At 52.0% G+C, this 23,541-nt stretch overlaps 8 protein-coding genes across 8 annotated transcripts; 3 read left to right on the top strand and 5 right to left on the bottom strand.

Moving 5' to 3' along the window:
• Positions 1–254: 254 nt before the first annotated feature.
• N7496_000968 (serine/threonine-protein kinase) lies at positions 255–3,961 on the bottom strand (the record flags this gene model as incomplete). Its single annotated transcript, XM_056693899.1, has 2 exons — positions 255–3,597; positions 3,648–3,961. 2 exons carry the CDS (start codon positions 3,959–3,961, stop codon positions 255–257), a joined length of 3,657 nt encoding a protein of 1,218 aa, XP_056560628.1.
• A 1,548-nt stretch (positions 3,962–5,509) lies between these two features.
• On the bottom strand, positions 5,510–8,024 carry N7496_000967 (GTPase-activating protein GYP6; the record flags this gene model as incomplete). The annotated part of the gene is made up of 6 exons (XM_056693898.1): positions 5,510–6,723; positions 6,791–6,933; positions 6,990–7,498; positions 7,589–7,747; positions 7,806–7,923; positions 8,002–8,024. 6 exons carry the CDS (start codon positions 8,022–8,024, stop codon positions 5,510–5,512), a joined length of 2,166 nt encoding a protein of 721 aa, XP_056560627.1.
• Positions 8,025–8,264: 240 nt separating this feature from the next.
• Positions 8,265–9,797, top strand: N7496_000966 (uncharacterized protein; the record flags this gene model as incomplete). Its single annotated transcript, XM_056693897.1, has 1 exon — positions 8,265–9,797. The coding sequence occupies one exon, from the start codon at positions 8,265–8,267 to the stop codon at positions 9,795–9,797; it is 1,533 nt and encodes a 510-aa protein (XP_056560626.1).
• A 1,040-nt stretch (positions 9,798–10,837) lies between these two features.
• Positions 10,838–12,588, bottom strand: phzA (putative serine/threonine protein phosphatase; the record flags this gene model as incomplete). Its single annotated transcript, XM_056693896.1, has 3 exons — positions 10,838–10,867; positions 11,018–11,170; positions 11,245–12,588. The coding sequence occupies 3 exons, from the start codon at positions 12,586–12,588 to the stop codon at positions 10,838–10,840; spliced, it is 1,527 nt and encodes a 508-aa protein (XP_056560625.1).
• Positions 12,589–14,864: 2,276 nt separating this feature from the next.
• Positions 14,865–15,296, bottom strand: N7496_000964 (LSM domain-containing protein; the record flags this gene model as incomplete). Its single annotated transcript, XM_056693895.1, has 2 exons — positions 14,865–15,065; positions 15,186–15,296. 2 exons carry the CDS (start codon positions 15,294–15,296, stop codon positions 14,865–14,867), a joined length of 312 nt encoding a protein of 103 aa, XP_056560624.1.
• A 1,375-nt stretch (positions 15,297–16,671) lies between these two features.
• N7496_000963 (uncharacterized protein) lies at positions 16,672–17,372 on the bottom strand (the record flags this gene model as incomplete). The annotated part of the gene is made up of 2 exons (XM_056693894.1): positions 16,672–17,099; positions 17,216–17,372. The coding sequence occupies 2 exons, from the start codon at positions 17,370–17,372 to the stop codon at positions 16,672–16,674; spliced, it is 585 nt and encodes a 194-aa protein (XP_056560623.1).
• An 854-nt stretch (positions 17,373–18,226) lies between these two features.
• N7496_000962 (protein MEMO1) lies at positions 18,227–19,466 on the top strand (the record flags this gene model as incomplete). Its single annotated transcript, XM_056693893.1, has 3 exons — positions 18,227–18,381; positions 18,449–18,517; positions 18,587–19,466. The coding sequence occupies 3 exons, from the start codon at positions 18,227–18,229 to the stop codon at positions 19,464–19,466; spliced, it is 1,104 nt and encodes a 367-aa protein (XP_056560622.1).
• A 2,333-nt stretch (positions 19,467–21,799) lies between these two features.
• On the top strand, positions 21,800–23,134 carry N7496_000961 (phosphatase PAP2 family protein; the record flags this gene model as incomplete). The annotated part of the gene is made up of 3 exons (XM_056693892.1): positions 21,800–21,865; positions 21,932–22,446; positions 22,513–23,134. 3 exons carry the CDS (start codon positions 21,800–21,802, stop codon positions 23,132–23,134), a joined length of 1,203 nt encoding a protein of 400 aa, XP_056560621.1.
• Between the last annotated feature and the right edge of the window lie 407 nt (positions 23,135–23,541).

Genomic DNA, 23,541 nt, shown 5'->3' with positions numbered 1-23,541 from the left:
AATACTAAGTTAATAACAAAAAAGAAAGGAAACGGAAAGCAAAAACCATGATCCCCGGAAGAAACCTTCCCAAATTCTGCAGCACATCATCGTCATCAAGCAAAGACAATCAAAACGTCGTGGGGTATCGTGTTTTTCTTTTTTCGGTCATCAAGAAGGGGGCGTAGAGGGGGGAACGTGTATGATGTGGGATGTCACGGGCATGTAGGAAGAGGTTTCATTTCGGGGAGATGGCGGTGTAGTTTCTATGTGTCTCAGTCACTCTCGGTCATCCAGGGGTGTTCGAGGACTTCAGTGATAGTCAAACGGTTGTCGACATCACGATCCAGCATCTTGCGGACCAGATCGATACAGGCTTCCGAGAAGGGAAGGAAGGGGATGCGAAGGGGGTGGTCGAGGATTTCGTCGACGTTGTAGAACGGGTTCTCCTTGTAGACAATGGTGTAAAGGAGGATGCCCAGGGCCCAGATGTCCTGCTCCTTGCCGCGGTAGGACTTGCCCTGGAGGACTTCGGGGGCAGCGTAATCTAGAGATAGCACGATCGCGGTCAGCATCCAAACCATCCCCAAGAATCCTGAGAAAGTCTTACCAATAGTTCCAACAAAGACATCAAACGGCCCATTCTTGATGTAGGCCGCACTACCAAAGTCGATCAGCTTGATCCGGCCTTCCCCGTCCAGCACTACATTCTCGTCCTTGATATCACGATGCACGACCAGTGCCTTGGTGTGCAGATGATGGATAGCACTGACAACCTGCTTGAAGATATTCCGACACTCCGACTCGTCCATGTTGGCCTTGAGTTCGATGTAGTCGAACAGGTCCATGCCAGGAAGCCCGTGAGGGATCATCTCGATGTAGTAGTTGATGTCATCTTCAAAGAAACCTTCCATCTCAACAATGTTGGGATGCTTGTATCCATCGCGGCGCAGGAAGTCCAAAACGTGAATCTCCAGGGGCACAGTGCCAAGTCGTCGATCGCGAGTCCACGTATCCACTAGGATTCGCTTCTTGGTGACGTACTTCAGAACCATCTTCTTGGTCGGCTGCTTCTTCAGCCGTGCCAGCTTGACCTGTCCGTAAGCACCCTGTCCCATCTCTTCTAGGATCACGTAGTCGTTAATCGTCCGTTTCTGTGGCATTTCCTTGGTGCCAGCCGCCTTCACTTCGGCAACCGGCTGCACAGGTCGATCGGTCAAGGGCTCTGAGGCGGCCTCACTGAGCTGTTGGCTCAGTGTGGAGCTCGGCTTTTGAATTTCCACGGAACTCTTGCTGACATCGGGAGTTTCCCTGCTGGTGGCAGCGGTAGAGGGATTTTCGGAGCTGGGAGTTGCTCCGGATGAGGGGGAGGTGGGGTTGGAGGTGGGCAACATTGAAGGTGAGAGATGGGCTGCAGGTCCGGCAGCGTGGATTTGTCGCGAGTAGGTGATCCACAACGCGTAAACAAGTTCAGTCACAGCGATTGTGTCTTCGCTATCTTCCGAGTCACTTGAGCGCTCCTCAAGCCTCTCCACTTGTTCTTTGGAGAAAAAGGTGCCACTCTTCACCACGCGCAACTGCACGTCAACAACAATAGTGGAGCCGTCCCGATGTTTGGCAAGCAAACCACTGGGTTCGGTGAAAACAGATGCTGCGTTTGCTTTGCCGTCACGAAGAATGGAGAGTGTTCGAGCGCGGCGGAAACTGTGTTCAGGAATTACAATACCATCCACCAGCGGTACATTGTCCTCCTCGGTCAACACATCCAAGATCTCGTCGAATCCAGGCACCAGTTTCGTGATGTGGCAGCCTTCAGGCCGTTCTTGGCCGAACAGGGCTGAAGAAAATACAGAGTTTGAGCTGATCACCTTCAGCGTAGAGGAAGACAGCACCATCATGCCTGCAACGTGGGGGAAACTTGACACTTGCAAGGTTCGACCTTCGTCCACCCTTCCGATAGTCACCGGAATGCACACCCCAGCTGCGGTGCGGGCCGCAAAATGCTTCAACGCGACAATCCTGTCTAGTCCCTTCTCGGGGGAAGTCTCGAGCGACTCGGACGGCAAACGAGGTAAAAGTTCGGTTATCGGCTGACCCGTGCGAACTACATGTGAACCCCAGATCTTGTCAAGGTCACCCTTTGCCTCAACCACGTTCCAAGCGTCATCACAGCGAACAGAGGCGATATTCTCCGTGATTTCTTCTAACACCCAGATCAGACCACCGCGCTTCTCCATCACCCAGATGCTTGCAGAACCTTTGGCACCATTCCGCTTCTGAATTGGCACAACATCACCACACAGGAGAACGCCCCGAGACTTGTTTGCCGGATGGTTAGGGTTGCGATTGTTTCGCGTGCTCGAGCCGTACCCATCATCGGTCTGTGCCCTCCGCGACTTTTCGCGCGAGGATGGTTTACTGAGCAGCTGGGCCGTCACCCCATTCCCCAGTCCGCGGAACTTGGGGTTCACTGCACGGATATTGGGCCTCTCCGGCTGAAGTGGCGTGCGGGCGGCGGCATCGGTACTAGGGTCCCGAAGCTTGGCCTCCAGCCACTGCCTATGCTCCGTTTGTACGACCTCTAGAATACTGAGCCGCCGGACCTCGGCTTGGGTGACTCCAAAAATAAGACATGAGAGATCGTTGGCCGCGAGGATTGTCCATGGTGCTTTGGCTTCAGTTCGGAAGACGGCCTGCGAGACGGGGGTCCATTTGCTGCTATGGGTGTGCAAGGCCGAAGGGAAGGGGAATCCCAATCCAGCTGTAGAGGACGCCATGGAGGCGAAGGGATCCGTAGAGGCGTATGGTTGCGCTAGAGTGTCCATCAGCTTGCTTTTGAGTGATGCATAGGTGAGGTCCGTGTATGTACGTTTTAAGCTTACGCGCCGGGATGTCGGTGCCGAATAGAGATCCTTCCGGGATTGAGGGATACGTTCACTAGGCACCGGACTCAAGAGTTGGACGCCTTCGGAGGTTGCCTGGGAACCTGGAGGGACGGAAAATTCCTGGGATGCATCGCGGGTACTAATGGGGGACGGACCACGATCTGAAAATGCCCTGTCGAAGATGTTGTCTCCATTGACATCTGCAGGTCCCGTCGTGGGTCCCCGCGGGTGCGCACCGTTATCCTCATCCAGAACATGGGCCCGAGTCAAGAGATCCATCATACCCTGGATATCCGCATCCCCACTCATGTTGGCCTGTGCACTCGCGATGGCGTTGTTGCTGGCCGCCCACCCCATGCGGTCACGCATAAAGTCGATCGATCTTTTCAAGATATTTTGTCGACTGTGCAGCAGCTCCTCCGATTGTTGTGCGAAAGAAAAGGAGTGCAGTGATTCCAACGGGAATCGATGCAAGTCCTCCAGCTCACCGAAGTTCTGGCTCATCGACATGTGACCGGTATGCGCTCGGGACGAAGAGCTCGAGCGACTCGACGGAGTAGGACGGGTGGATGTGGTGGCCATGGGAGCAAGAGAGGAGGACGACAGGTTTGGAAGGGTCAGAACGCGTGATGGTTGCTGGCGTATGCGATCCAGCCCGGACGGACCGAGTCCATGATCATTCTCGAATAGCGGGGATCTACTGGGAAATGGGGTGAAATCGTCAGCTTCTTGACTAAAGCTAAGCCATGTGGGGAGTGAAAGAAAAGAGAAGTGACTACGGACCTTGGAAGAGGGTCATATCCCGAGGAGAGACTGTCTACCGAACCTCGCAAGGGTTGATCGGTCTGCAAGGAAAGCTTTCGAAAGCCCGACGTCTCGGACTCGGGCGATTCGGAGAGGGGCCCCAAGGGAGACGACAGAGGACTCGGTTCGCCTAAAGGTGGATTGAGATCAGCGGTCTGCACCGTTTGTTCATTTCTTTTCAATTCAATCGGCGCGTGTCTGGATTTCCATTCCACGGGCCCTTTGGGAAATGTGATCTCCTCAAGTGATGGTGGGAAGGGAGAGGAGGGGCCGTTGATCTTCGTCAGACGCATGCTGCAGAAAAAAGCGTGCTCTAAGTTGCTCGTTGCGCTGCTGGGGTACTTGGTAGACTCGTGAAGCTATCATGGGTCGACGAGGTCCAGTCTTCGGATGCCCGGGGGACGTTTGCTCTGCCGTCATAACCCCGATTGTCGATTCTGATTTGGGGCTGGCCGACACCGGGAAGGGCCAGGCGCATCTGTATTTTCCCTTTTCTCGTACTCCTCCAGCCAACTTACCATCACTTTTTTGGAAGGTTGTGGCCCGTGGCATGTGAAACCAGAACACGGATGAGGTTGGGGGAAAAAAAGCATGTGCGTATGACTTACCATCGGGGTGGTGTGCTGACCCCATTCTTCTGTGCGGGGGGTGTAATTCACTCTCTTTCTCTGTCCTCCCTAGTCCTCAGGACTAGTGACCGGGAGGTTTAGGAAGCAAAAAAAAAAGAACGAGGCTTAAAGGGAGTGTCGAGTCGAATGCGACATGGAATGAATGAAAGGCGGAACGGTCATTCGCTCGAGTCAGCGGGCAGCGACCGGGGAGAGGAGAGGGCAGCTGCCTCGTAACGCGCCCGGCATATGTGGCGTCGCGGGCAAAGCACGCGGATGTTGAAGTTGTCAGAGGGAGGAAGAGGAAGAAGAGGAAGAGAAGAGAAAAACGAGGCCCAGCGGGGTTTGGTGGGGAGGGAGCGTAGTCTCTTAGTCTGAAAGGGGGGGCGCGGGTGATGTAATGGGCGTGGTCTATTGGTATCGTTGGTTGGTGGTTGAAGGATGGAGGTGAGAAGTTAGTTTCTGTTCACATTTGATACTTCCTTTCTCCCCGTCTTCCGTGCTCCCTATCAGGTCACTACTCTGGACTTTTGTGGTAGGAATAAGAAGAATGACGGGAATTCTGATCGACCGATCGGCACGGTAGTTGGGCCACCATGTGGAATATGCTTTGTGGTTTTTTTCCTTGTTGCGCCTGAGTTATTCCTCCGTACCTATTAAGGGAGTATAGGGCAGGACAAGTATCCTAAACCACTACCACTGATAGATACTACTACTAATATCGACATCTCCTTCCAAGGTTTTCAAAGAGGGGGGAACTATGGAGTATTCCAACTAATTAGATGCGAGAGAACCAGTCAGGGCCCAATTTGGGCAGCTCAATTAATTCTTCGGACTAAAGCAACCATACAACGCACTGGTGCAGTGCACATTCCTCTTCCCCACCTCGTCCACTTTTGCTGGTCTGCCACTGTTCGGAGGGAAATGCTTCAACTATAAGGCTTTCGGGAATTTCTTTGTCCAACAAAGACCATTCTTTTCTATAGTTCAGCCACCTACAAAGCGGCTTTGGTGGCTCGCTGCTCTGCGCCGATAGATCCGAAGGTGTTCGCTCCGGTGGACCTCGCTTTCTGCTCACCCCCACCACTATCACACTGACCATGGCCAGCACTGAATGGTGGTTCCAACAAGGGCAAATGGGAATCAGTCAAAATCCTGCATCTTGCAGTGTGCCTATCTCTGCCTGCATAATGCGATCTGGACCAGGATTATTATTTCCCCCCTCCATCCCCCTTACAGCGGGCCTCGAGCACCGGACAGACTGTGTAGCGCCAGTTCATCGTGCTCGGCTTTATCCGTCCTGGGATGGTCATCTCCATGACTGCCGAAAATAGGACTGCTGCCTTTGCTGCGAGGTTGGTCCTGATGTCGAGTCTGCTCCGGAGGAACCGAGGCCGGACTGACAAAAGTCGAAAGATTCCGGTTGCCTCCCAACATCCATGAGAACCCAGCATCAGATAGGGATGGTCGTACTGTTGCCCGTGGGCCTCCCCGCCCAGCATCGGCGTGCCCGTCGGTGGTCGTCGCACTCGTTGTGGCGATGCTGGCAGCCTTTGTAGTCCCACTTTTTATGCTTGGGCTGGGAGTTTCCGCGGGAGAGGGCGGTCGTGCGCCTTGCTGCTCCGGCTTCTCAGCCACTTCTGGGGGTTCGAGATTGTTGACTGGTTTGGAGACCGATGGTTCCGATTGAGATGTTACCTCATCCACAGTAGCGGAATGCAAGGTAGCCCCTACTGGAGGAGCGAGCATGGAGTCCTCGAGGCAGTTCTGCACGGACTGCACTCGATCGAGAGCGTGTTTGACCGTATCGTTGGTAGCTGGGTCCATATCCTTCACCGTGTCTAGCTGCGTACGGAGATCCTTCAAAGCCTCGCTCAAGGTAGTCGCTAGTTGTTGGTTCCTTTCTTCCAGCCGATCGATCTTTGTCTGTAACCCAAGCTCGGTGGGCGTTGGCCTGTGCGGTGGTGCACCTCTGAAGGCCATGGTAGAGACGGGCTTTGGACGCGTGGCAGCAGATCGAAGACCTGGTTCATAATGCATGGTCTGCATATTCTTGCGAGCTTCAGTCACCGCCCCTCGGACTGCTTTAGCCACACCCCAAGATTCGGTACGGCGTTGGATGCCTTGGGAAACGTCTTGAAAGAGTGCCTCCAAACTCTTGGAACTATTCCTTGCGGGCGAAGAACCTGGGGAGCTGCTTTCGCTGCGACCCTTGAAGTCCTCCCACAGCTGGGCCTTCATGGCAGGCCGAATTCCGGAGCGGCTGCGAGGCTTGGATGATTCTGGAGCTCTGCCCGAATACTTAGAAATGAGGCAAGTGCCCCGCTCCGCTGTGGGATTCTGTTCGAGATATAGCGCATCATGCACGAAAGCTTGAGGTGAATGGGGTTCGGAAGGCGGATAGCGTAGTAACATTGACAGTGCGCCAGAGTAATCTGCTTCGAGTACTATATGCAGATGATTAGCCGAGCTCGTTCGAAACCAACTGTTTCCTTCATCTGTGTAGACACCTACATTGCCAGCGGATGCGGAGCAGCATTGCAATGCACGTGAAATCAACAAGATCAGATCGTAGCCCATGTGCAAACAGTAGATCCCACATCTCAAGGACATCATCGAAAGGGAATTCTCGTCCAAACAGCAGGCGCATCCAACGACTGCGCATGCATTTAGCAAAGTTTATCTGATAAGCCGATGTCATGGATCAACTCACGTCAGGAAAATCTGTGGTAGCACCTCCACCGCATGGAGGTGATCTGCCAATTCGTGATCGATGATTGTCAGAGCCTCTTGGTGAAGATATTGGCACCTGTTTACAATCGGAATGACATCCACCGTTCCATTTGCTGATTTGGTCTCGCCATGTTCATAATATATGCGAGCTGTCTGCATGACAGACAGAAATAGGGTAAAGGAGTCATGCTCCACAAATCTAGTATCGAGAAGATCCAGCATAAGGCTGTCCTCTTTCACAGGTGCACCCTGAGCTGGACGCTCGACCGAGTCCCGATCAATAACCCATAGAATGGGGGCCAGTAGTTCGTGCATCCCTTGTCTATAGCCGACATCCGGATTGAGTTTCGAGTAAACAAACAAGACATCGGTCAACTTCTGTTTCGTTGAGGGCTCTTGGAAGAAGAAATTCTCTTGTAGGCAACGGTCGACATCTTGTACAATTTCGGCCCGTAGTTTTTCATCGTTACGGAGCGTTTGCCAGGGAGACTAGTGATTGGGTAAAAAGCTTGGTCAGACCGATCATTCCTCGAGTCTCTTTCTCGCCCAGTGTCAACGTCAAAAGGAATACTGGCATACCTCCTCATCGTCCGCCAGCGGATCGACTGTCGACTCCAGGTCATCGGGGTGCTCGATATATTTCAGAAAATGGGCACGCAAGGCGCTGTACGCATCTCGCGACTCGGCAAGTTTCTGAGACCATTGTTCGCGCTCGGCACTGTCAAATAGCAGGAACACCTGCAGGCGGGATGAGTGTTGAAATTATATCCAAGCTGGTTTAGTTGCATCCACAGACCTTCCAGCAGATCGATCTCAGTCCGTCGGTGCACAGCTTTGTTCCTTGCTCCGCACGCAATGCCGCCCGCAGGTCGGAGGGGGTGTCATGGCCAAGGAAGAGTGTCTCCCATCTCTTTCTGTAGAGGTAAGACGGGACATGTTAGCTTCTGTCAAATTTTACACCTTCATCTCGCTCATCCTGTATGGATAAATACCTTGTCTCCTCAATGGTTCTCATTTCACCTGTTGGTAGTTGGAGGGAAAAGGTGGAGGGGGAGGTAAGGTGAGGGCGGCGATAATGTAATCCCGCCGCACGAGCTCTTATCGCCCTGTTGTCACTCGCCCGGAGCATTGCAACATCCCCCGACCCCAGGATTCCAGTGATACACGAGGAACGAGGTACATAATTTTGTGCGACGATAGTGCCCTTGCCACGACCTCATGCCCTTTTACATCGGTTCTTGACCGTGGATTCCCAATGTCCGCAGACTTATTAGCAGAGTTCGGCCAGGGTTCTGGTTCTGCCCAAAGCTCCGAACACCCAATTCGGACAGCACAACCACCTACAAACTCCCTGATCGACGGATTCAACCAATCAGATGATATATTCTTTGGCGATGCCTCCAAGACCTCGCAAAGGTATCAGCAAGGTCCTCAGATAAACTCACAACAAAGTCAATATGCGCCTACGGCCGCAGCTCCCCGCCAACCTGCTGCCTATCAGGCATTTGATCTACCCCGGCCGCATCACAGTGATGTGCTCTTCGACGCCACAGAGGACACGCCAACCAGCGAGGGTGATGATGATGACTGGGGTGAATTTGAAGGACCGGAAGCCTCTCAACAGAGTCAGTCCCAGCAATCAACGGCCATGGCATCATATGCGCGCACATCGGCGCCAGCACCACCGGCCCAAGCTTCCCGAGATATCGGACTCAATCAAACGGTCGACTTGCTTGGAGGACTTTCAATGGATGAAAATACCTCAGTTCCCCACCAACAATCTCAACATCCAACTGGGAATCCTCCGTCTCAACCAGGATGGGATGACGACTCGTTCGGAGACTGGGGTGAGTTCACTGAAGCTCAATCCGCAAAACCACTTCCACCAAAGCCTCTCCGGCAGCCAATCCAAAGAAACACACCAGGAAACTCATTGCTCGAGGATGATTCCTTTGGAGACTGGGGCGACTTTACAGATGGGCCATCCACCAACCTACCACCAAAGGCCTCCTCTGCCAAGAAGCAGACATCCGCCGTCCCCGCCAAGGCCAGTATATCAACCAAGGCTACATCCACTATAAAACCAAAAGCCCCTACTCAAACCAAGCCTCTCGCCAAATCCAAACCTCAACAACCAACCTGGGAAGACGACACCTTCGAAAACTGGGGCGACTTCGACGATGGCCCAGCACCTTCAAACCCCCAGCCAACCTTATCAACACGACCAACCCCATCACCATCCACAACAAAAACAACCCCCTCCCCACAAAGTTTCACCACAAACACACCAACCACACCTCCAACAGTCCGACCAACCAACATCCCACCCCCCTCCATCCTCCTCGAACACCTCCTAACCCAACTAACAACCCTCCAAAAAACCGCCCAAACAGCCCAACCCCTACCCACCGATCAAAAGCTCCCAACAGCCACAAAAATCCAAAACACCCTACACACAACAGCCCGCATAATCGCCGGCCGCACCCACCGCTGGAAACGCGACACCCTCCTCGCCCAAAGCATGCGCATAGGACCCGCCCGCGCCGGCAAAACGGGCGGCATGAAACTCAGCGCGGTGAATAAACACGAAGACGTGAAAGAAGCGCAAGACGCCGTCGACGTGCTAGCGCTATGGCGCGAGCGCGCGTCGCTGTTTAACTCTATCGTTCAGGCTGTGGGGAAGAAACCTATTCCTGTTGTGGCCGGCCCGGCGGCGTTGAGGGTTGTTACTGTTAAGGCGGAGCAGGGGGGATTAAGGCTGGTCATGCTTGTGCGCTTTGTGCGTTGAGGAGGGATGAGAGGGTTGTTAGGGTTGATGAGGATGATGTGCAGGATAGTTTTGGGGAGTGGTGGACGGAGCATTGGGGGCATACTGGGTGTAAGGTGTTTTGGGAGGAGAATCGGGGGTTATTGATGCAGCGATGATGGAGAGTGAATTCCTGGTTGATTTGATTACTAGCGGGATGTTCTGAGTGTGTATAGATAGCTGTTAGACGGTTTATTGATCAGATTGAGTAGGTTATCTCGAGTCTAGCAAGAGTTGTGGTACTTGGCACCATGCCAAGTAAATGATGCTAGTTAGTCAATAGGTTCAGCCTATCAACCAATCTACCCTAGCGGTCTACTGTCTACATAGAGAGTGTCTTAAAACACTCTAAACGTACAAGGAAAGAAGATCAATGATCAGTGTAAAACTACCATCACCGGGTAGTAACTTGAATTGGATAAGGATGAACGACCCCTCCAAACGCCAATTTCTAGAGATAGAGAGAAGAGAGTAGATAGATACACAGAGGGCAGAGAAAATGAGCCAAAGGCAAGAGAAGAGAGCTGTCCGGCGGCATCGGGGGCCCGGGCCTGTCTGGATATGATCAGCATGCATGCCCAAAGGCACGAGCCTAAAAGCCGGGGCGCGGGCAAGGGATTATCCACGAATGGCGACCCCAAGCCTACCTTCCTCTGTGTTTCTGGTCATAAGTGGGATCCGCCCGCGCGTGGAATAGAGTCTGGAGCTTTCGGCTTGAATCGAACCAGATTGAATGGTTTGGCTTGGCACCACGGGCATTGACGCGACTAATCTGGTCGGTCAGAAAAAACATAAGAGTCTGAAAAGACCCTCGGTGGACTGAGTTGTGGCAGATCCCAGGGGAGTTAATTTCATTCTTCAACCACACTGCAGCAACGAAGCTGCAACCATACGGCTGGTGAGGGGGAGGTGAAGATCGGATTTCAATTTCTGTCGGGTTCTGCAGAAGGATCTGCGCCAAGGGCGAGGGAAGCGTATACCGGATCCCGAAATCGGGACTCGTAGATTGTCGATCATGCAAACTAGAAACTCTGAGCGGAGGGCAGTGCCGGCTAAAATAAGGAGCGTAACGCGTTAGTTATTGAACGTAGCACCATCGCAAACGAAAATGGGATCCTTGGCATCCTTCTTCGACTCCATGGGACTCGCTTGGCACGGAAAAGCGAGAAAAAGCAAGGGGGCTTTGGGTTTGGGCGTCTTACAGGACTGCTCAGCATGCTGTTCCTCTTGTTACGGCCCTTCTTGATGTGATTCTTAAGGGCGGTCGAATCCAGAGGCTTCAAGAGCTCGAAGCTACAGAGGAGCTCCCCAGAGACTGACATGATAGCACCCCAGTTGTCGAACTCGCCACAGTACTGGAAACAAAAACATCAGCAATCATTCCAGAAATACTCTTACAAACTCCAAGAAAAAGGTCAACAAAACTTACGTTAGGTGCTGAGAAGACGGTCACCAGAATCCGGTCCTGGTAGAACTCATATCCATCCTCGACTACCATGTGCGCACGGCACACCAAATCAAAGTCATGACGTTGCAAAAAGTTCATGATCACCTTCTTGCCGAAGCAATAACTAACACCACGTTCATTCGGCTCCCAATCCTCCTCCATGTCTGCCGGATCACTCCACAAGAGATCATTCAGTAGACCATAGTCGGGAACGTCGGTTGGGCGGGCGATACCCCTAATATCGTCCATATGCGACAGACTGGGCGACAATCCACCGTGCACACAGAAAATCTTGCCGGCCACGATGGAGGCAATAGGAAGGCAGTTGAAGGTATCGATGAAGCCCTTCCAGATCTTGATGTTGCAACGTCGCTTACACTCGTCATAGAAACCATATACCCGTGTGACGTTAGCACACTCGTGATTACCACGGAGCAGGAAGAAGTTCTCCGGATATTTGAGCTTATAGCACATCAGCAGGAGAATCGTCTCCAGGCTCTGCTTGCCTCGATCGACGTAATCACCCAGGAAGAGGTAGTTCGATGCGGGCGGGAAACCGCACATCTCGAAGAGGCGAATCAGATCGGTATACTGACCGTGGACGTCACCAACGATCTTGACCGGAGCAGACAGCTCCAAGAGGGCTGGCTGGGAAAGGAAGAGCTCCCGAGCGGCCGAACAGATAGCGGTGATCTCGGCATTCTTGAGACAAACGGTCTTGGTGACCTTGGTGGAATAACCAGCATCCAACAGTCTCGAGATCATGTCGTCCAAGTCGATCGACTTCAGAGCACCCATACCCATTCCGGGAGACCCGGAGGTTTCGAGCGGGGCGTTGAGAATGAAATCCAAGATAGGGTTCAGCTGATTTTCACGCTTGATCAAGATCGATTCGCCAGCCTTCAAAGCAGTTCCGGCAGGTGGACCGCCAGATGGAGGGCCATCGGACACAAGGTCCACCTCGCCACTCTGCTGCATCGCATTCACATCCTTATGGCCGCGCTTGAGACTGGAGGACAGCGAGGGCGATGGTGGGGGCTCCGGTGTGCCTGTGCGTGAGACATTCTCAGATCCTGGGGCTGAGAGGCCGGCGACGGAGCCCGGGCGACTGGATCTGACTGAGCCTGCATCGGACTTGTCACCCTGGCTTTCGGTCTGGGAGAGGGCGGTTGTCGAGGCACGAGGGCTGTCGGTGCTGCGGATTTTTGAGCGAATAGAGCCGCGGAACGAGCGGATGGATTCTTTGGTGTCGGATTTCGAAAAGGACGGGTACGACTGCAACGGGTCGCCCGAGCTGGCGTTGCCCTTGGAATGCGATTGACCCATCACTGCAAGGCTAGGATAACTGCCAAGCTAGGAACGAGGGGCGCGCAGAGTGATCGCACGAACAACGAAGGTTCCAAGAGCGACGCCGAGAAAGGTTCCCCTGGGCGTTGGAATGTCTTGGCTTCCTTGCGCCGGGGAGGGTGCAATGTTTCCAATCACCAGTATATTAACCTTGCAGATACCCGACACGGCGTGGGCAATGCGAATGCGAGGGTTTTCTGCGATTGTTCACCACAGGATGCGGTGTTTTGGAACGTGAAATCTAGCCAAGAACAGCCACGCAGGTGAGGGAAAAAAAGTTAAAAGGATGAGCTGGGGGCAACGGTAGGCAAGGCGATGAAGCGACCTGGCAGTGTCAAGCAGAGAGATGAGTAGGGCGGGTGTTCAGTCGAAGCGAGAGACTACGATGGTCCGAAGGGGAAGTCCGGAGTAAGCTGGACGAAAAAGCTGGATGTAGCTCGGTCCGAGAGGAAGGAAGAGATGAGAGGCGTAGCTCCGAGGCTGCACGGACAGGAAGCTCCTGCACGCGGGATTAGTCTCTGCCTAACGGGGGTGATCCAGTCAGGCGCCGAAGGGAGTTGAATCGACAGGGCTGAACTCCACCAAAGCTGGAGCTTCAACGGGGTATGTGGAGGTTGGAGAGAAAAAGCAAGGGAGGGTTGAAGGAAGTTGGAAGTGGTGTGGGTTGTGGAGGATGAGCGGGTAGAGAGGAATGCGTCATTATGTATGGGGATCGTGGGCCAGGGTGATGGTATCCCACCTGAAGTGGAGAGTCGGAGGAGGGGAACAGAAAAGAGACAAGAGAAACTCACGATGGGTAGGGAGGGGGGTGGGTATGTGTCTTGAAGATTGGAGATTGAATTGATTATCGTAAAAGGGAAGTGGAAAGGAAGGAGGGGAAGGGAAGGGCTAGATGTAGGGAGGAGGTACTCCGCCACCGCTATGCTATGAGAAGGTACCTCGCAGTTACCGGAGAAGGCGGACTTGGACTACTTTTGCCGTACTTTTGGAGGATCAGCTGAAGTCCGGTTCTGGCCACTCAACTTACGTAAGCGTTGCCGCCGGATCATCGCCGGCCCGTGGAGAGTCTGGGCCCGCTGTAAGTATTTATAGTCCTTGGGTCTTTGATGCGTTCATGACTTTGATAACTAGCTTCTACAAACCAAAGTCTACTGATGTATTTAAGCAAAACAGAACCTCTAGGCCCCAAAATAGAAATGTAGGAGAAAAAAAGAATCCATCTACATTGTAGCATCATCATGATAACAAGAAAATGCGGGTCTGTCCGCTACTGCATCCTTCTAGGCCCTGGCTATTTCTCTTTGATAAGCGAAATCTATCTGATCTCGTGAAGATGCTCCCTCGATTTGAATTCGGTCTGATAGAAAAGGACAGTGCGAAACAATATTGCAGATATAGTCTGTTCCGACTGACTTTTCCGAGCCTCTTAGCCAGTAACAGCTAAGTGATCATGGAGCTTAGGCCTCCGCCCAACTCTCCTATCACGAACAGCGGGGGAGACGGCCTGATGTACCCCTCTACCAGACCATAATCGATCATCCACAAATTACATCGAGAAATACAGTTGAAGGGGGCTTTAGAGTCCTCACGTGGTGTCTGCAGCGGTAAGAAGGTTCGAGATCTCGGTGCCATGAACCACTAGCCAGCACCACGGTTTCCGAGAAACAATAGGTAAACTTCAGCTCCATTCGAGGGGTGGCTTGACCTGGCAAAAGATTGCGACTTGAGTGGATCGAGAGCCGCAGGGCGTCTTAGTCCTGCACAACAGCCACTGCATGAGTGCCAAGGTATCCCAGTGGCGGAGACACCGCCATTTCTCCCCCCTCCATCACATCGTCCACTCCCCAGCCAGACCAGCAAAAGGAATTCCCCAAAACGAAGACCTCGTGGCAGCGGACATGCTGGCCAAGCCTCCATGATTCTGCGAGAATCCTGCTGTGTCCCCCGGACCACGTTGATTGAGCAGTAGCAAGCATCACATCCGCCAGGACAACGGGTTCTTGGCAGCCCCACCTTCAACCCTCGTGCCTGCGGAGAGGCAACCCAGGTGGTGTGCTGAGATTGTAGAGGTAGTGTAAGGGGCAGATACCGGGTGAACATGTCCGATTCGGGATTTGGATTGGCTTTAATCCCACAGGCTTGGCTCCGCGGAAGCGCTCATAATCCTGGGTTCCCCGGTTTCCAAGGTGCGTCTCATGGGAAAAGCAACAAGCTGAAACGTCTCGTGATCATAGGCGCTGCCCGAGTTCAACCGATTACTCCAGCTCAATCTTCGTAATATGCCGGCCGGGGATCACGATGAGTCCAATGAGTCGACTACTCATATTGACTTTAACGGTGGCGGCTTTGGGTTCGGTCTTGTCCCACGACTCGGTCTCCTTTGCAGCGGCTTCTTGGATGGCGGAGGCAGTAGGCAAGCGGTACTCGAAAGAATTGGCAAGAATAATGTTGCGCTCCTAGAATACGAGAATAATTAACATTAGCACTGCCCGAAAGAATAGGTATCACAAAGCGTAATCTTCCAACTGTATTCTCGCTCTTCGACTGCGATCAACGATCACACGGAGGTTGCTTACCGCATCAGTGCACTTGAAGAGGCCAACAAACATGCGGCCATCAGTAGCATGAATACGCAGGGTTCGGCCTAGCAGGCCATTCAGGTACTCGACTGCCTTTTCACTCTCCATTGTCGCTGTAGAGAATGGCGTCTCAATTAATGTGAGGGTCCGAGGGGTCGGCGCAAGCAAGATCGAGAGCGGGGGTAGTCGACGATTTGCAAGCCTCACTGGTGACTCAAATGGCAGGCCGGGACAGAGAGGCAGCAGATGTAGGTGTCAAGGTTTGTGATTGTCAAAAGTCGAGCAACTGCAGTCTCGTCACTAATCGCTCGCGGGTGTTTTGGAGGGGATGGTCGTCATTGCCTGACAGCAAACACCTCGGGAACCAGCTTCTTGGTGCCTGAGGCCATCAATGGGCCCACCTCGCTGAAACGATCTATATTCGAAGAGAAGGACTGCGCGGGCAGTCTAAAGCAAAGAAGAAGAGCTAAATTGATCTACTAGGCGTCTATTTCTCGCCTATTTGAAGAATGCAAGTTGCTTTGCCTTCTCCATTCACCACGTACACACTGCCTGCTCTATCTGATTCAGTGAGCTTTCACGCAACGAGTATAAAGTGACGATTCATAGGAGAAGACTTAGATAATATGTCTATAGTTAATACTGCTTAGGCTCTAATATATTTGCCCTCTTTCTTCGCATGACAACTGAGTCGTGGGAAAGACCCCCAAGGAGAACCGTGGATTTGATCAAATAATGATTCAAAGGGCCAAGCATACTCAGAAAGCCCGGGACTAGTGATTTGTTTAGCTTAATTTCATCTCAGCCTCGGGTTCAATCTCCTTCCTCCTGAGTAGAGAGTTGTATGTACTAACTAGCATAATATAGCTCCGCCTTGGGATGTGACTGGGCTAGCAAGCGATACCTAAGCTCGTGTGCCTAAAAGGCTCATTGGGTATCAAGTCCCCAGAACTTGAAACTTGCCTCAACTCTTATTCTTTTTTCATTTCTCGCATTCTCTCTTATCAACCATACGAATCTTATTAACCATACGAATATCTCTCGAGACAGTGAGGCCAATGTTGCTGTTTCTACAGTGTAGGCTAAATCTCATTCGTTTGTCCAAGAACTGATATATCAAGGTCATTTCTAAAAATTGCCTCTGACCACATCTAGGCATTCTACACTTTTACCAAAGCCATAAGACTTCAGAAGCTGAATATGTTCATTCAAAATTATACCTTTGATAGGTACCCTATTACGTCCTTCTAGGAACTCAGCCAAAACAGACACACCAACACCGAGTCCATATAACGCCTAGTCCTCCCCGAGAACCAATGCGTAAACAAGATAAAAGCGACCAGAAACTCAAACACCTTCCCAAAATCCCCCAAAAATGCGAAGGATATCACGAGATGAACGGACATCCTCTCCCCATCGAGCGACCAGCGCGCGATTCAACGGAGAACCTTGACAGCTCCACCGCTGCCCTGTCCACAATCAACTAAACACCTCCATTCCAGAATCCCCACTTAGAAACGGGATTCGAGCTATCGCTACTCTCCCCGCCATCCATATCCATATCAACATCCGTCTCGGTCTGGAAAAAACCCGGGCTCGTGATCTCGCTTCCGCTCGTGCTTCCGGCCATATTCATCTGCGAAAAGGCCTGGCGGCGCATAATCTCTTCCTGGTCCATAGCCGTTTCATTGGCACGAGCTGCAAGGGCTTCGCGGGAGGGTCGGAAGGGCGACAATGCCTCTGCACGGGGCTGGAAGAATCGTAGCAAGGTCTGTTGGCGCGGGTCGACGGTTTCGGGAGAAGGGATACTGGTCTCGGCGTCCATCATGGCGTCGTCTGCGGTGTCCATGGGAGTAATGGGCTGTTGTTGCTGTTGCTGTTGTGCAGAGAAGATCCAGCGTAGGGTTTTCTCTGCTCGTGAGCCGTCAGCAAGCTGCTCTGCTGTCTGTACAGGGTAGGATTGGGGTGATATGCGTGGAGCACTGTTCTCCATTGGAGATATCTCCATATAGAGGAGTGTCACGTACCATATACCACGTCGTCATCTGGACGGCCGTTCCGGAAGCGCTTTCGGGTCCGGCTGGGAAGGTCCTTGGAGCTATCGGACACGCCCCATCCGCTAGGCATGGGCATCGCCATGCTCGACGGGAGGCCAGAGAAGGAGGCTTTGCGCTTGAGGGACATTGCGGTGGTAATATGATTATAAGATGTTCCAGAGAAACTCTGAGGGGGCAATTGCAGGTTTAAAGCCCAGGCCGGCAGTGTAAGAAGCAGAGTTGCATCTGGACGAGAGGAAAAGGCTGGAGCGGAGCGCGCATGCTAATTGGCTGGGCGCGTCTTTGGTTCGGCGGATTCGCGTTGACCGGGACACGCTAGTCCGGAATGGGCAACATTGCACACAACGCTGCGAGTGTGGATGCTGAGGTGCTGATATGGGGCTATAGTGGGTAGAAATCGACTGTCTGAGTATATATGAGGAATTAACTCTCTTGCTACTACCAAGAAATACTCGTGGTTGGCTGGTCGGGAATTGTACCGTCCGATCGTGCAGGGACTAATTAGTGGAATGCTCGAGATTGATTAATCACTTTAAAGATAGGATGACATTAACTAGTAACTATCAGCAACGGGCAGACATGTTCACGCGCATACTTCGAGAATTTAAACCCATTTGGCGCTACGAATCCCTACTCGAATGGTAGGTTGGCTGAAAACGGTATACTTCCCATCCCGTGACGACGTCATTATATGTTGATGATTGGACAGTCAGAGTTAACCAATTTATTAGTTGATTTCACACCAGTAAACATATACAAGGTCTGAAATACGTCTAAACGGATCGCTCAAAGCCAAAACACCTATTATTACTCTAAATAATCCGGGATACCGTAGTCCAGAGCATTCGGCATCCCGCATTGTGCTCCACTTGATGACGGTTTCCTCCCCCGCTTCTCCTCAGTCGGAGCTTCCCCCAACCTAAAACATTCGACTCTTGAACCTCACTCGGAACCCCATCCAAAACAACGATCCCTGTCATCATGTCAACCAGACAAGCCTCTCACGCCGGATCTTGGTACTCTGGTAGTACTGGAACCCTGACTCGCCAGCTGGACGACTGGCTGGCCCAAGTGCCGGAGTCCTTAGATAAGGTTGGACCGCTGCCTGTGCCTGGAGCTCGAGTTATCATTGCCCCGTATGTATATTGACCAGCCAAGCCCACCAAGCCTCTTTTAAAAAGACTAGAAGGACTAATGAAACAGACATGCGGGGTATTCCTACTCAGGACCCTGCGCAGCCTTTGCATACAAGGCCCTTGATCTATCAAAGGCGTGAGTTTACCACCCCGCTTTATACTATACCAGAGCCCGATGTGTCTCATACAGAGCTTGAAATTCTAGAAAGCGCATCTTTATCCTGGGTCCATCGCACCACTATGCACTCTCAACACTGGCTCTACCCCAAGTCACCTCGTACGAGACCCCGCTGTCCAGCGACCCTCTGCCACTCGACACAGAGCTTATCAGTAAGCTACTAACGACCCAGGCAACCAAGCCAAATGGATCCAAGATGCGATTCACAACCATGAGCCAGTCTGTCGACGAGGATGAGCATAGCATCGAGATGCACCTCCCATACATCCATCGCCTACTGCAGCTACAGTTCCCAAACACCCCGACGGCAGAGTACCCACCGCTCGTTCCCATTATGGTGGGAAGTACCTCTGCCGCGACAGAGCAGGCATTCGGAGCCTTGTTGGCTCCGTATCTGGCAGATCCATCCAATGCTTTTGTGATCAGCTCGGACTTTTGTCACTGGGGTCTCCGCTTCCGCTACACGTACTACGTGCCGGACGCTCCGATGCCAGGTCCGGTACTCCCATTATCGGGTGAAGAGCTCCCCCAGCCAGGACAGGATCCCGATGATGTCCTGGAGAGCATCAACTCGGTCTGCGCGGGACATGCCTTGCGGCAACGTGATAGGGTCCCGAGGACGGCGCCTACTATTCACGAGAGTATCTCCGCATTTGATATTGCGACGATGACGGCCATTACGACTGGATCTGCCGCCACGTTCCTCGATACTATTGACCGCACTGGGAATACGGTCTGTGGCCGGCATCCGATTGGAGTTATCATGGCTGCGCTCGAGGTTGTGATGGAGACTCAACCGGAGAGCAAGAAGGGTCTTTTCCATTTCCTCCGCTATGAGCGCAGCTCGGATGTAGTGGATGTGGCCGACAGTTCTGTTAGCTACGTTTCTGCTGTGGCGGTTCTCTAAACCCGTAGGGTTTTTTTTTGACTTCTTTCTTATGATGGAATGAACGATGACCAATTCAATGACTGTTCAGAAACTGTAGGCGACTCGTATAATAGGCTAGAACAGGGAGGTACTTGTCTACATAAGAAGTTGCACATGATTTCCACCAGTTCACTTCATTGATTGGCCGGGCTTATGACAGCGTCGGCCGACCCGGCCCAGAGGTGATGGGGCAACAGGGTCCTTACATGTGAGGCACGAAGGGTTTGACCGGACCAAAGTGGGTATGTATTTATAACTCTGAATAACTCTATCTCTGATGATAGACCAATAAACGGGAGTGAATAGGGAGAACCGGCATAGTCTACGTCGACTTGTCCAGCATTGTACATACTTAAACGGCGAGTGTCAAGGTTTAGGGCGTTCATAAATTCGACATAAAACCACTAGATCTCCGCCGGATGCGCGCGGATAGTCAAAATTAGAAACTTAGAACTTTAATTACGGCGATAGCAAGTTTTCATCAAACCTTGCGAATTGCGAGCATGATGAATAAACCAACCTTTTCTCGTGCCTCGGTATTTGACATGTTTAAGCATACTTTTCTATCTCGCAGAACGGGGAATCTGTACGATGGGTTCGGAGTCCGGCCGGCGCCAAGCACCGAATACCGATTTTTCCCAGTGGAGCAGAAGAAGAGTGGAGCTCGGGAGAATCTTCGGTGCACTATTGGGGAGTTATTCGCGAGTATTATGCATTTCTCACAATACGCCCATTCGTCGCAGACTCGCCTGGGTCTTTTTCTTAAATAAGGAATTTTTTTTTCTTGGGAATCATGTAAGCGGAGAAAAAGAGGAATGAGTGGATGCCCAACGGTACAGTGTAGAAACGGGAAACAGGACATGAGGGCTGAGCCTCAGTCAACGCCAGCCTGGACGCCTCACCCGCCACGGCCCAGATTCGGTCAGGTCTTCGTTGCTTGGTGTTCGGATCAGATTGCGAGGGCTGACGTGGTGGTTCAATGAATGGCGTTGATGGCAGCGCCGTGGCTTGTCTCTTGTGGCTATGCAGGATATTATTATTTTAGGGGCAGGACAGTGGACAGTGGTACTTCGTACTTCGTACTCCGTATTAGATGCATGATGTATCGCACATCGAGGCGCTGGGTTTTTCTTGTTTCTCTCTGGGCCCGGTCCAAATGGGGAGATCACTGCGCCAAGAGGGGGGAAGTTGTCCGACCTGGAGACCAATAAATTGATCAGGGGAAGGTGACGATGTGGGGCGCTGGCAAAAAATTGCAAGGATTTTGAATCAAATCAAATTCGGAATCTGGTCATTCGTGCAGGACGGATGGTTCCATAGGAGGATACTCGTCATCAACTGGGTTTCTACTACGGAGTCCCTATGCTTTGAATCTATATGCTATGCTATCTCCTTCGTACGGCCGTAGCAAAAGGTCAGCGTATCTCCGGTCAGTGATCGATCGACATAGCCTTGTCAGGTAATTCACGAGCTAGTTCTACTCCGTACACATAAGGCCAGATACGAATACGGGTGGGCGAACATCCGAACGAGAGTACGCGGAAGTAAGCGCCTTCCATTCTCCGAGCCAGCCGTATACGTAATTGCCTCCATAATCTCCCTTTTTGGTCCCATCAGTTTCGGATGAAAAGATAATTCTCCTAGGGGACTCTTTTATCCCCCTTATCAACGGTACTAACCAAAAACTATGCCGCAGGACTCCATATTCCCTAGTAGTTTCAGTGTTTCCCCGTCCAACTATGGAGTCGATGCCAAGGAATGCCCAATCGCATCGAGCACACGACCCAAAGCCGGATCGGTCAATTATGAGACCGCCCCCCTCTCTCTCCATGCATAACCACATTTCGGCCTTCTATGATGATTATAGACCGGCGATTGGGTTCCCCCGAGGAGGAGGAGGGGGCGCACATCAGATTAGTTACATGTAGTCATGTACTTCGTTAAGCCACCCCTGGGCCAAGACACGCGTCCGACTATTCTGTCCAACGTCCCCATCGTTTAGAGCTGAAAGGGTTCCTTCCAGATCTTAACCCTGTTTTTCCTTCCCCCCAAATCCCTAAGGGGGCTCCCTACTTTTGTCGATCTCGTTTATATAATCATAATCCTCTTTTAACTCTCGCTCGTGGTGGTCGATTTCCGCCCTCCGCTTTCCGCTCCCTCTCTTGGTCCTTTTCCCTTTCCCCATCCCTTGCTCTCTCGCTGTCTTATTTTTTTGTTATTATTGTTTGAACCACCCTTGTTCTGGGATTTCTGTTCAAAGTCAACATAATATATTCACTGGAGAGTCTGTTTTCGGCCTCATCTTTCTCAAAATGTCGGCGACCACGCCGGACATGGGGAAACCCCAGTTCTCCTCACACTCATGGCTGGAACCACTGGTAAGTTGCTTTCCTCGGTCAGACCATTCTCGTTGGACAATTCCTAATAAACATGGTGAATGATAGGTGGTCGTTAGCATCATGATTGGCTCTCTCGTGCTTAATCGGCGCAAAAACTACAGCATATTCGGCAGCAGAACCACTGACGAGCGCAATCCCCGCGGGTATTTTGACTCTGTAGAAGATGACCGCGGACAGTCGCCCAACCCGAACAAAGCAGAGCGCGTTTGTGGCATTCCTATCAGCACACCAGACTCATCGCGTTGGTCCAACCATATCCACAGCCGCATCTTGTACAAATTCCCCTTCTTGGTCGAGATGTTCTATTGGGCTGTCAACTATCTGTTCTACTCCGTCACCAAGGCGACGGCACAATGGTTGGCTCCCGCTCAGGTGGGTGTGGTTGAAGTCGCTCAGCGACATGGCGAGGATATCCTTTGGTTCGAGCATGAGTCGATCTTCAGATGGTTGTTCCCGATTTTGGAATCGGACTTTCAAGGTTATTTCCTGGGTAGTCACCCGGGCATCATGACCTTTTTCAACCGGATTTACTCGCTCGTGCATATCCCAGGAACCGTACTGTGAGTGATCATTCCTTAAGTACATTCATAAGTCAAAAAAGAAAGCAAAACTAACTTCCTTTCAAGCTTCATCTCCTGGTACTACCACGAAGCCCCCAATGCAAACACTTTCGCCCTCGTCCGCCGCACCATGACCCTCGGCAACTTCTTCGCTTTTGCAACCTTTTGCGTATACCCATGCATGCCACCCCGTCTCCTCCCCGAGTCCTACCACTTCTTCGACACCGTCCGTCAAGAGCATGCCGAGAGTGTCTGGGTCGACAGCAAATCCGTGAACCAATTCGCCGCCATGCCCAGTCTACACTTTACCTACGCCTTCGTGATCAGCAGCACATTCCTCTATCACTCTGAAATCTTCCGCCGACTTCGCGGCAAGCCCGTCCGCAAGTCCACCATCACTCAAATCATCTACACGGTTCTCGCATTCGCATACTCGCTGCTGGTTCTCAGCGTTATCGTCGCGACTGCAAACCACTATTGGCTGGACGCTGTCATGGCCATGATCTCGGTCACCGTGTGCTTCATGATTAACCGCGTATTCTTGCTACTGTTGCCAGTCGAGTACTGCCTCTGCTGGATCCTGCGACTGGCCAAGCCACCTCCCCACGTCGGCGGGAACAAGTCGGACGCCCAGAGCGGTACCGAATCACCCAGATACCGGTCTGTGCCGGGCTACGATGTCGTGTGATCTATATAAACTCTTAATATTTCTCCATGGCGCTTCTACCCGTTTTCTCACCATACATTTGCATACGACAATTTGCATTTTGCATCGTTTTTGTTTTAATTCAACTATATAAAAAGCCAATGTGCTTATTGACCCTCGTTGGGAGACACTTTTGGCCCCTGCCCCGCACGCCACCATTTTCATACCTCGTGATCTACATTTTAGCGTGAAGCTCAATCTCGGTTCGGATGGGATCCGAAAAGAAACTTTTTTTTCGGTAGACTTGAAACTGATACCCCAATGATGTGTGATGATCATCTTCTTGCAGCGTATTTGGGAGGTTATTCTCTGATGTGATCTAGTGTTGCATACCGATATAGCAAGGTCATGGACTTGAACCGGGATACTTTCATACCTGGGGACGGCCC

The sequence above is a fragment of the Penicillium cataractarum genome (genome assembly GCF_028827025.1).
Source record: "Penicillium cataractarum strain IBT 29864 chromosome Unknown utg000001l, whole genome shotgun sequence".
In the NCBI taxonomy this organism is placed as follows: domain Eukaryota; kingdom Fungi; phylum Ascomycota; class Eurotiomycetes; order Eurotiales; family Aspergillaceae; genus Penicillium; species Penicillium cataractarum.
The sequence above is the reverse complement of the archived record's forward strand: the minus strand, read 5'-3'. Positions and strand labels throughout refer to the sequence as shown.